The sequence below is a fragment of the Prosopis cineraria genome, unplaced genomic scaffold (assembly GCF_029017545.1).
Source record: "Prosopis cineraria cultivar Desert tree isolate PC_DT_omini unplaced genomic scaffold, ASM2901754v1 PC12, whole genome shotgun sequence".
NCBI classification, from domain to species: domain Eukaryota; kingdom Viridiplantae; phylum Streptophyta; class Magnoliopsida; order Fabales; family Fabaceae; genus Prosopis; species Prosopis cineraria.
In genome coordinates this window covers 14,597,841-14,610,958 of record NW_026555343.1, presented here as the reverse complement: position 1 = coordinate 14,610,958, position 13,118 = coordinate 14,597,841, and the positions used below count along the sequence as shown (strand labels likewise).

At 28.7% G+C, this 13,118-nt stretch overlaps 1 protein-coding gene across 1 annotated transcript; it reads left to right on the top strand.

Moving 5' to 3' along the window:
• The first annotated feature begins 8,382 nt into the window (after positions 1 to 8,382).
• LOC129287626 (protein ACCELERATED CELL DEATH 6-like) lies at positions 8,383 to 12,853 on the top strand. Its single transcript, XM_054923851.1, has 4 exons — positions 8,383 to 8,715; positions 9,210 to 9,600; positions 10,001 to 10,548; positions 11,826 to 12,853. Exons 1-4 carry the CDS (start codon positions 8,383 to 8,385, stop codon positions 12,621 to 12,623), a joined length of 2,070 nt encoding a protein of 689 aa, XP_054779826.1. The 3' UTR covers positions 12,624 to 12,853.
• The last annotated feature ends 265 nt before the right edge of the window (positions 12,854 to 13,118 follow it).

Genomic DNA, 13,118 nt, shown 5'->3' with positions numbered 1-13,118 from the left:
GATAACATGAAAATCTCTCCTTCATTTTTTTTTTTTGCAAAAGAAAAACTAAAAGAAGCAGAAACTAAACAAAATAAGGAATTAACATTTATGCGATTGATTAATTATGAATTCAAAATAACTAAATATTTTTTAATTTATAATATTTTTCTTGATTTTATTTGCAATTAACTACACGAACGTAATATTACATTGAAAAGGTATGATCTAGTATCCTTCTATAGTTAAGATTAATTAATTTTTTGATCTCTTTTAAAGGTTTGGGGTGAGTGAAATCTGAAGAATAATGTTGGGAGAAATGAGAAGAAATGGAAGGAATTTTTTATGATTATTTGTTGGCTGTTGTGGAAAAGGAGAATTGAACGTATTTTTAATAATAAGTCTTCATCTATATGTTGAGTCAATTATTGCTCGCACCAAGGGAATGTTTAGATGCCTTCAAGCTAGAGATAAGAATAAGATGAGATGGACTATGATGCAATGGTTATTGTGGATGGTGCTTCATCCAATATTGTGAATACTGAGTTGTGGGGGTGATGAAAGGTTGAGAAAGAAGAAGCTTAAAAGCTTTCATGTTTATTTCTATGGTAAAGAAGAGAATAGACACAAAAACTTACATTAGTATCTTCTGAAACTAATTCAAAACATATTTCAAGGATGAATCACTTAAACCATGAGATGCTAGTCACATTAGGATTGATAGCACAAGTAACATTATCAAAACAAACAACCTAAGCTAACAAAATAGAAAATAATTAATGCTCATATAAATTAATTAAGAGACAAAAAAGAATGATGAGACATCTAAATATACAATGGTCTCAAAAACGGATAAAATATAAGAACCAAAACCAAAATTGATGAATGAATATGTATCCAATCCACTCTATTTATAATTAATACCTAAGCTGGTGTTGGAGGAAATTTTAAATTTTAAAATTTCAATCAACGAGGATCATTAAAATCCAAACAAAATAATTGATTAATTAAGGAGGATCATTAACAACTGAAGCAAGGGGGATCATTAATATATATATATATATATATGTATGTATGTATGTATGTATGTATAAATTGAAATTGAAATTGAAAATCAAGTAATCAATTTATAATCTTAATATAAAAAATATTATTCTGAATTTCAAATAAAAGAAAATATGGTAAATAAGTAACCTCTTATTTACTCTATACGTGTGTGTATTATAATTTTATTTTTCAAATTGGACTTGTCAAAATATAAAAAAAAAATATAATTTTATTATTGTATGAATATAGAAAATAATTTGATTAATCCTTTTCATATGATTTGACTTGAATTTTGAATGATAAATATAGTTAGAAGAAAATAAAACATATACCACCAGTAATCACTCATTTATTTTACATATATATTATTTTATATATAAAAATATCTATTTTTTCCTTAACTAAATATCATTTTGAATTTTGAATATATAGATATATTACTTTATAATATGATCAAAATTTTCAAACATCACACGGATAGACCAATAACTTCTTATTCAAATTTATGATATGATTGATATATAAACTGTAAATTTTGCATAATTAACTATATAATTTTGGAATTTAAATAAATATAAAAATAATAATCCTTTTTAGATGTAAAATCTTTTTTTCTAACCAATCCATTTATGAAGCTTAATTTTCCAAAAATCTTTTGAATAGGTTAAAATTTTCAGAAATAATGAGAATTCTTTACTATATATATAAAAAAAAATCTAGATTCAAAAATTGTCAGGATATTTATATGTGTGTATACACTCAATCATATGAATTTAGATTTTTGCATATCCTTATGGTGGATGAAAACTTTAAATAGATATATACTAATTTGAATTTAAATATGATCAGATTTAAATTTTAAATAGGTAAAAAAATAATTTTTATATACATTTAAAAATTAATAATTCATCATGCACCTAACTCCAAACCTAAATAATATATTTATATACATTAAAAATAATAAATAATCTTAAACTTAACCCTAAACTTAACTCTGAAGCATAGAATCGTACGAAAGACATTCCGAAGCATATAATTATAGCAAATCTAAAAATAAACACGTAATATTCTCTCGTAACCTTTAAGCCTACTCTTATAAATAAAATGATTGTGATTCAATTAAAAATGTTAGCGCATGTTAAACAACAACAGAAAATTTAGGAGAGTTTCACCAAAAAAAAAAGAAAATTTAGGAGTGTGGCGACCCTTTTTTCCCGTCCCCTAATTAATATGATCACAGAATTCTTTGTCCTAATAACTCGGGGTGAATATACAAAAATATAATTAATTTAAAAATAAATAATAATTTTATTGGACGGTAAAATTTATTTAAAAATATTTTATGTTTTTAAATAAAAAAAGTATATGTTTGTGAGTGGAAATTAAATTTAAAAAATAAGGAAGAAGGGTGGAAAGTGTCTCCTAATAACTCGGTAGACTTACATTGACCGGAGTTTCTTCATGCCTTGAACTAAACGCGGCGGGCAACCTAGAGGCTAGAGGTTGCGTCATAATGAATTCGGCCGAGGTCATTAAATTCACAAATTTAAATAAATTTATGATAAAAATATAAATTCATATTATAAACTCAAATCATAAACTAATAAAAATATATATTTATTAATAGATAATTATTAAAATATGATTATAATTTAATTTAAATATATTAAAATTGTAAATTATTAAAACTAAACTCGTCTATATTAATAAATTATCATATATAAAATATAAAAATTTTAAAATAAAAAAAAATTATTTTTAATATTTTTTTATTAATATTAATTTTTTTATTTTTAATTTTTTTTAAATCAGGTCCTATAATTTTTATAAACTGAATTTTTTATAATATATACTTAACTTGTTCAATTAAAAAAATTGACCAGTTTAATAAATTTAATTAAATTTATATTTAGTTGGAATTTATAAATTACTTGACATAATTTTATAATTTAGAAATGTAGAAATAGTAAATTCAATGTTAAATTTGTAAGTTTTTTTTTGACTAAAAAATTCATAAATTTAATTGAATTTGTATTTAATTAAAGTTTATAAGTGAGCTGAAATAATTTTATAAGGTAAAAATATAAAAATGTTAAACTTAAAAAAATTAATTTGGTAATTTGATAACCATGAATTCAGCTAATAAAATATTGAATGGCAACGATTCTTTCTCAAAGCGCTACTTGGCTGAATTATTTTTTTTTTTGGGAAAAAATATAAATTAAATTCAAACGTTGCTTCAGTGGGTCAAAGCCGGTCCTCCCTCTTGATTTTTTGTTTTGGCTGTATCCTCCCATTTACTTTACACAAACTCAGAGCTCAATTTACTTCCACAATAATGGGCACTTAATTACAATTTCACCCCAAGTGTCCCGTTTCTTTCATGGCCACCCTGGAGAGTGCGTAACAGGCGTACCTTCCGCGCGCAGAATCGGGCATTTCTCAATAACGGTAACGGTGAGCAGGGAAAAAACCCATCGACGAGCGGAATCGAATTGTAAATGGCGGCGAATTTTAGGTTGCCCGCCGCGTGAGCTCTTGGCTGCAAAAAATAAATATTATAAAAAATCTGTTATGAAACGGAACCTCTTTGCTTTTTATTATTAAAAATACGTTAGTTTTGCAATTTATCTGTTAAAAAAAAAATAAATTATAAAATCGCCGCCTCTTCACCACCTCTCTTTAACTTTAAATTATTAATCAGTTGTATAAATTGATAATTTATACTAATTATATAATTATGATAAAATAATTATATAATGTTACAAAACAAAATATTTAATTTATAGTAAAGTAGAGATGTGGCATTTAATTATTAAAATATCACTTAATCATTGATCAACAAGAATTGTGGCATTTTATTTGCCACCCCTGTGTATAAATATTATAAAAAATCCGTTAGGAAACGGAACCTTTGTTTTTAATTATAAAAATACCTTAGTTTTACAATTGATCTATTTAAAAAGATATAAAATCACCACCTCTTTATTTTTAATTATTAAATACATAATAAGGAAACACCACCTCTTTGGCTTTAAATTATTAATCAGTTGTATATATTGATAATTTATACTTTCTCTGTTTAAAAATATAAGACATTTTTAATTAAATCTCACCTTCAATAAAGTAGTTACCTACTTTCAAACTAGCCCTATCTTTTCATATTTATTTTTATCGAACACCCTATAATAAATATAAAGTTATTATCAATAGGAAAACTTTTAAAAAAAGGCAATGATTACACCTCGAAAGACTAAAAATATCTTACATTTTTTAACATCAAACTCCTCAAAAGATGCTTTATATTTTTGAATAGAGGGAATATTAATTATATAATTATAATAAAATAATTATATAATATTACAAAACAAAATATTTAATTTATAATAAAGTAAAGATGTGGCATTTAATTATTGAAATATCACTTAATTATTGATCAACAAGAATTTATGATATTTCATTTAAAAAATGCCACCCCTGTGTTTTTACTAAAATTGTAAATAGAAAATAATTTTTAAATTGTGGCATTTGATGTAGGAGATACCACCTATCTACTCTAGCTTTAATGTTTGTGGTGTTTCATTTTTTTATTACTACAAAATACATGTTACTAAATTTTATTTCTGTAGTAATGTGGGTAATTAATGGATCACAATGGTTTGCAACAACACGAATAAATAATTAAAAATATACTATAGTTGTTTTACAAATCTTCATATACTACAATTTATAAATTAACTTTTGAGATTTATACATTTTTTAGAAATTTATAACTTAACTAATTTATTTGTAATTTATAAATCAATGTGTTTTTTATTTTACTTTAGTTATAAATTTTTGAAGGGGAACTTGTAAATCTTGGAGGAAGACTTATAAATGATCACATTATTTTATATACTTAATTGATATTAATTTTTCTTATGAGGTATTAATTTGTAATTTTCTAATTCTTTTTCTATAATTTTGTAGATCAATTAAAGATCCAATGTTGAAGGAAAAAATTATAGCATGTAAGTTTAGGATACCAGATGATTTTGAGCAAACAGATGAGAGGAAAAAAATGTCCTTTAATCCTTATTATTATAGAGTAGTTTTAAAGAGAATATGGTTTGCAAAAGAAAACGGAAGAAAATTTGCTAGAAAATGATGTTATGAGAGTAAATGGTAGAATATTCTTATATATTCCTTTAATTTTTCCCGAATATATTATTAAAATATTATTAAACAATGTAAATAAGAATGCAACATAACTCATACAAATGCAATAAATCCTCTGATCGCATGATTAATTCATACAATATATCATTAAATATTTTTAAACAACGAAGATAAGAATGCACCGATGACAGAACTAATACAAGTGCAATGAATAATCTGATAACATTATTAACTTTCCAATTCAATGATAGCACAGTGGAAATGTACGGAGGAAATGAAATGAAGCAAATAAGATACAGAAAATTTTTATAATTATATTTTCAGCAAAAGGAGATCCTTCATGTTGTCACTATACAACTCAAGTCAATGCAACTAAGGATTAGACAATCGTTACGCGTTCCATAGGGGAGGCAAAGTCGGTGGAAAGTTGAAAAATGAATTTTCGGGGTCGTCAGATTGTGATTAAATATTCTTAAACGGTGGAGATGAGAAGTTACTTGTACAAGTCCTGCTGTATTTTAGTTTGAAATAAATTGATAAACAACTATAAAGGGGAAAGAATTAAAATTTTCTTGGGAGGCTGGATTAAAAATTCCCTTAAACATGACTATTTACAGAGAGAGAGAGAGAGATATATATATATATATATATATATATAACATATATAGTTTCTCCATTTAATAATATAAGACATTTTATCAAATTAAAGTGTCATGTTAAAATGTATATGACATCTAGGATCTTTCAAGATACAATTAAAAAGATTTTTTACAAAATACACTTAATTAGGAGGTATATGTAATTAATGATATTTTCTAATTGAGACACCTATTAAAAAAGAACAAAAATAAAAAAGTGTGTAATTTTATAGACAATTGTGATTCAATTATCAACATTTTATAACACTCAACAGATGGAGTGTATATTAAACGAAAACAGAAAATTTTGGGGAGTGACTCACAAAAAAAAAAAAACCGAAAGAAAAGAAAAGAAAATTTAGGGGAGTGGCTGCCCTTTTTTCACGCGCGTTCCCTCAATTAATATGAACACAGAATTCTTGGTCCTCTCTATGTATATGTTTGTGGAGTAGAAATTAAATTGAGAAAATAAGGAAGAAGAGCGGAAACTGTGTCCAAACTACTCAGTAGACTTGCGTTGAGCTGAGTTTCTTAATGCCTATAAATCTAACTTCAACTTGGGTAAGCAATTACAAGCCTTAACAATTTTCTTTTTTTTTATATTTGCATTTGATTGAGTTACAATGACACAATCGGATGCAGGATGGAGACCCAGATGCTACAAACGAGCAGAGAAATTGGCTCGTAGGTGGTCTGGATCTCCAGACAATCGTTTACCATTTGCGTCCCCGAATGATGAGGTTATGATTTATGAGTTGTATGAGGCTGTTCGCGATGAGAACCAAGATGTAAACGACTTTGTCGGCGTATTGGATAAAGTTTGTGGACAAAAGCAGCTCGACTTGTCCATTATTATTATTATTATTATCATTATTATTGTTTCACAAATCTTGATACACAATTTATAAGTTAACTTTTAAAATTTACATATTCTCTATAAATTTATAACTTAACTATTATATATGTTATTTATAAATAAGCATGCTTTTTACATTAGTTGTAAATTTTTGAAGGGGTGATTGTAAATTTTAAAAGAAGACTTATAAATGATCATATTATTTTAGGGACTTAAGCCATGTTAATTTTTTTAAAGCACTAATTTGTAATTTTGTAGACCATTTTTTATCATTTTTTAATTCAATTAATAATTAAAATTAACTTTATTTATAGTTGGGTGTCTAGAGCATCATTTTTAAATGTAAAAAAGAAAAATTATATTTTGTAAATTTAGAATATCATATACTTTTAAACAAGTAATTGAAGAATAAAAATACTCTTTAATAATTATTATCATTATTTGCACGCATTTTTAAAATGCGTGCAGAGAATATGGTTTACAAAAGAAAAGTAACAGAACCTACTAGAAAATGATGTTGTGAGGGTAAATGGTAGAATATTGTTATATAGTCGTTTCATTTTTCCCGAATATATCATTAAATATTTTGAAACAACGAAGATAAGAATGCACCAATGGCAGAACTAATACAAATGCAATGAATAATCTGACAGCATTGTTTTTTTTTTTTACCGAAAATCTGAGAGCATTATTAACTTTCCAATTCAATGATAGCACAGTCGAAACGTACGGGGGAAATAAATGCAGCAAATGCGATAAAGAAAACATTTATAATTGCATTTTCAGCCAAAGGGAATCCTTTATGTAGTAGTCACTGTACCACTCAAGTCAATGCAACTAAGGATTAGACAATCTTTACGCGTTCCATGGGGGAGGCAAAGTCGGTGGAAAGTTGAAAACAGAACTTTCGGGGTCGTTAGATTGTGATTAAATAATAAATATTCTTAAACAGTGGAGATGAGAAGTTACTTGTACAAGTCCTACTGTATTTTAGTTGTTTGAAATAAATTGATAAACAACTATAAAGGAGAAAAAAATAAAATTTTCTAGCAGGGAAGCTGGATTAAAAATTCCCATAAACATGACTATTTACACACATACATAACATATATAGTTCCTCCGTTTAATAATATAAGATATTTTATCAAATTAAAGTATCATTAAAAAATATAAAACATTTAGAATCTTTTAAGATACAATCAAAAATATTTTTTTTGCAAAATGCCCTTAAATAGGAGGTATATATAGTTAATGATATTTTATAATTGAGACACCTATTGAAAAAGAATAAACATAAAACGTGTGTAATTTTATAGACAATTATGATTCAATTAAAAATAATTTATAACACTCAACAAATGGAGTGCACATTAAACGAAAACAGAAAATTTAGGGGAGTGATTCACCCAAAAAAAAATAAAGGAAAAAGAAAATTTAGGGAAGTGGCTGCCCTTTTTTTATGCGTGTCCCTCAATTAATATGATCACGGAATTCTTTGTCCACCACTATATATTTGTTTGTGAGTAGAAATTAAATTGAGAAAATAAGGAAGAAGAGCGGAAACTGTCTCCTAATTACTCAGTAGACTTACATTGTCCTGAGTTTCTCAGTGCCTATAAATCTGACTTCAACTTGGGTAAGCAATTACAAGCCTTAACAATATTTTTTGATATATCTGCATTTGATTGAGTTACAATGACAAAAATGGAGGCAAGATGGAGACCCATATGCTACGAAAGAGTAGACAAACTGGTTCGGAGGTGGTCTGGATCTCCAGACAATCGTTTCCCATTTTCGTCCCAGAATGTTGATGTTATGATTTATGAGTTGTATGAGGCTGTTCGCGATGAGAACCAAGATGTGTACAACTTTGTTGGCGTATTGGACGAAGTTTCTGGACGAAAACAGCTCGACTTGTCCATTATTATCGATCAAGTCACACCAGCTGGTGATTCGTTGCTTCATGTTGCTGCTGAATTTGGGAGGAAAGAGATCGCAGAGCTAATAGCTTGTTTCTTTCCAAAGCTCCTGTACAAGGTATTAAGTACACTTGAGGTAGTTTAATTTATCAAAAATAGCTTATACCATCTGATTAGACAGCTCTCAAGTTTTATATATTTAAGTTTTTATCTTCAATATTCCTTCTATGGAAACTTTGGGCTTACACTTTTTTTAGTGTTAAAGAGTCTTCTATTTAGTTCTTCTTCTTCTTCTTCTTCTCTTCTCTCTCTCTCTCTCTCTATTTCTTTAATATTGTTTTCTCATCCTTCATTCATTCCTTCTCTCTCTCTTTCTTTCTTTTTCCGTCATTTTTTTTGTTTTTAATATTTTTTTTGTGCATGATCAAATGGTTCTTACATCATGTTGAATTCCTTTTTTTTTTTTTTAAGTAAGCCAGGGGTAAATAAATTTACTTCACCAAAATAAATTAAATTATTTAATTAGACACGTTCTAAATTTTATATATTCATACTCTATTTTTTAATTTTTAGATGTGAAATTTTTTTACTTCTTTTTATTTATATTACAAGGCAAATATAAAAGGCGACACTCCACTCCATGTTGCTGCTAGAGCCAAGAATAATGAAGTGATGAAGATCATTCTCTTGACGTTTGAAAATATTGATACAAGTCACTTGATAACATCAGAGAACAAGTTTGGGAACACACCTTTGCATGAAGCTGTTCTCAGCAAAAATCTTGATGGTGTGAATATACTATTGAAAGCTCATGACGATGTTGCTCTGGCTCGTTATTGGAACAACACTTATCCTAATAAATCGCCAATGTATTTGGCAGTCCTGACAGGGGATTTGGAAATTCTTCATCGTCTCTTGCAAATTCCATTCCCTTCAAATCTGACCATTTCAAATTGTCGAGGAAACTCTCCTCTTCATGCCGCCATATTAGAACGCAAACCTGGTATGTGTTTTGTGTGCATGTGTTTGTGATATTAATTTGGAAACATTAATCAAATAGTTATTATAGTTTTGACTCAGTTATAATTTACTACTTAAATTTTAATTCGTCCATAAATTTTCAAATAATTTTAATATTTATAGTTTTATTTTTTAAAATATAGGAATCAACGTTTTAAATAGTTAAAATTATAAGGATAGAGTTCCATTGAGTTGAAGTTCAAAGACCGAATTACATCCAAGTACATACTATAAGAACCGATATACAAGTCAAAATTTAAGAACTGAGTTATAATTGGGTCAAAACTACTGTGACCAAATAATTAATTTTCCATGTTAGCTAATATTTTGTGTTCGTATTTTTCACTTTCACTTAGTTATGTATGTTTACTTTTTTTGCGCAGATGTATTGCAAGAGATACTCAACGTAAGAGAAGAGTTAATGTATCTAAGAGATGAAAATGAAGAAACTCCTCTTCATTGTGCTGCACGCGTTGGTTACTTGGAAGGTGTTAGCGTACTGTTAAACAAATCTAATTTGACGGCCTTTCAAAAAAATTCAGAAGGCAATCTTCCAGTTCATCTTGCTTGTGAGGGAGGCCATGTTCGAGTGGTCAAAAAATTGCTTGAAGAAAAGTGTCCTTGGCCTGATGTTAGGCTTTGGCTCAACAATAATGGCCAAAACATGTTTCACATTGCAGCAAGGAATGGAGAAAAAAATGTGGTGAAATACTTGTTGAAAAACCCCAAAATTATTCATGATGAAACCATGAATGAGAAAGATGTAAATGGAGATACCCCACTTCATTTGGCTTCAAGAAACCTTTGTCTTTGGACCCTGCTCCATCTCTCACGAGACAAAAAGATTGATGTGAACCTTGTCAATAATGAAGGTTTCACAGCTCGAGATATTGTTCGGGTGCAATCAAAAATTCCAATGAGACATCAAGAGGTATGATCAATAAGTATTCTTAATTAAGTTTTTCTTTTCTTTACGATTTGTTTTTAAATATTTCAGCATATGCTTGTTTTATATTTACGAAGGTTTGTTTCCTGCTCCCTCCCTCCTACCCTTACATGAGCAGGCTTTGTTTTTTTTTTTTTTCCTTGTCCTTTTACTTTTGTGGTTTTTTCAAAACCCACATAATCACATGACTGCAGGAGGGCACAGGAAAGAATCTACTTCTTATATTTACATAAACTCTTAGACAAGCTATACTATTCAAAGTCCTTGCACTTTTTATATTTTATGGGGAAAATACAATTGTTGGCCTCTACGCTTTTAGCATGTTTTGATTTTAGTTCCTATTATTTTTTGTTTCTAGTCCCTTAAATTTCATCTATTTGTACTGTTAGTTCTTATTGTTACTGACAAAGTTAAATCTATTAATGTATGTGTAACTCTAGTGCTTTTGTTGTTGAGTTAGTAAAATTATGATGAGTTAGACATTGTATGAGAAAAATAGCTATTAATTTTTCTATCTTTCTGTCGTAGTCATCGCTTCTTCTTCCTTTTGAAGTTTCACACATCACATGTTCAAGAATTTTGATTTGTTCGGTAGGCCTAATTATAGAATGGGGCTTTGTCAAAATATGTAAAAAAAAAAAAAAAGTCTAGGTCGACATTAGGTGTAATATAACTAGACTATTGAGTGTAATATTCCCTCTAAGAATTCAAAGTCATGGAAGGGAACAGTTAACGATCTCATGCACATTTAAAAAATTATATATACGTATGAGTGCATGAAACCAGAACCACTCACTACATAATCTCTAGAACACAAACTCCCTTCGCTCGCTCTCTTCTCTCAGTGTGCATTTGTTAGAAAGAACTGAATTCTACCATAACTCCGTTCTAGTGTAGTGACCCATCTAGTGTAGCAAATAGGTTAATCTACTTAAATTATTTAACGTCTTGCTTGTTTCATTTTGTCTTCTACTTATTTTTAATACAACTCATCATATTTTTAACAAGTCACACATGATGAGAAGTAACAAAATTTATATGCACATTAGTCACTGTTAAGTCATTGTGGTCATATTTTAAAATGTAGGGACTAAAATTACATATGAATGAAACTCAAGAGACTAAGAGTAACAAAAAAAAGTATATGGACTAATAACAAAACATGCTAATAATATAGGGACTATCAATTGTATTTTCCTTATTTTATATGATGATACATATATCATGTAAAGATATGATTGTTGGATTCTATTACCATGTAGTTTCTAGCAGATGTAATTTTGAAAAGTGCTGGTGTCCCCTTGAAGACAAATATATTGGGTGTAGGACATGTAGCATCTATCAATAGAGAATGGAACGTGAAGGAAGCAGCCAACACACTCATACTTGTGGCTATACTAATAGCCACAGTTACATTTGCTGCTGGTTTCACAGTTCCAGGTGGCATACATGATCCAGATGATAAAATCCCAAAAGAAAGAGGCAAGGCAGTTTTTGCTTGTCATACATTATTCGACATATTCATGACTTTCAACACAATCGCTATGTATAGTTCCACCTTGGGTTCTATTATTCTTCTATGGGTCCAATTGGGTGATCGTCATTTTGCTGAAGGAGTGTATAGGTTTGCTAAGATTTTTGTTTATGTGGCTCTTTTAACCATGCCCATTGCATTTCTAGCTGCTATATGCTTGACAGTGAGCAATAATCCATTGCTTACATGCATTCTAAGTGTCATTGGATTCATCTTCATTTTCTTCATCTTGTTTGCTCGTATTTTGGGAAGATTCCCACTTGGAATTCGCCTTCCTGTTGTTCGTCAAATTGGAGATCTTTTCATTAGGATTATTCTTATTTTGTTTTATGAAAAGAATGATATTTTGCTTGGTGAAGAAGGTGGAATCAATCAATACCATCCAAATGAGAAAGCTAACAAAGTCATCAATAAAGTTGACCAAGTCAATCCCTTGGATAGAAAAGATCAAAGCAATGAAGTCTGTGAAGTCCGTCTTGTCAATCGATTTTATGCATTTGGGTCCTACCATTTATCGGGCCCATAGCTATGAGTTGGGGTGTCCATCCTTGTCCTTATCCAATGGCGGAGGGAGACCAGCAAGGGTAGTGGCTTTCACAATTTTTTTAAATTTTTTTATGTTATATAGGTGTTGCATACTTCAAGTCTCCCTAAAATTTATAAAAACTTTATAGCATATATGCTTTTTAATTTCGACCTCCCTTATTTTTAAATCTTGGCTCCGCGGTCCTTATCCAGTCAGCTTATGACTCGATTTTTTTGGGCATCACACGACATCACTTTGATGGGTTTGTCATCCTCTTATGTATGGTGACGCCATTTAAGGCATCTTCAATAAGATGATAAATTTGTGAAATATTGTAGGTCACTGTATTGCTTGTAATTATAAATGTGACGACTTGATCTGTGATAGAAAAAATGTCTTATTCATAAGCTTAATGTGACAAGTAAAGTCCTTAATCATGTATTATTGTTATGGAGTGTTACAAGTTATCCTTTATATGTCCTTTCTAGTGATGGT

Coding starts and splice junctions, on each gene's coding strand:
- LOC129287626 (XM_054923851.1), top strand. CDS start 8,383: ATGGAGGCAAGATGGAGACCCATATGCTACGAAAGAGTAGACAAACTG. Junction 9,601..10,000: donor CATATTAGAACGCAAACCTG/GTATGTGTTTTG, acceptor TTTTTTGCGCAG/ATGTATTGCAAGAGATACTC. Junction 10,549..11,825: donor TTCCAATGAGACATCAAGAG/GTATGATCAATA, acceptor ATTACCATGTAG/TTTCTAGCAGATGTAATTTT.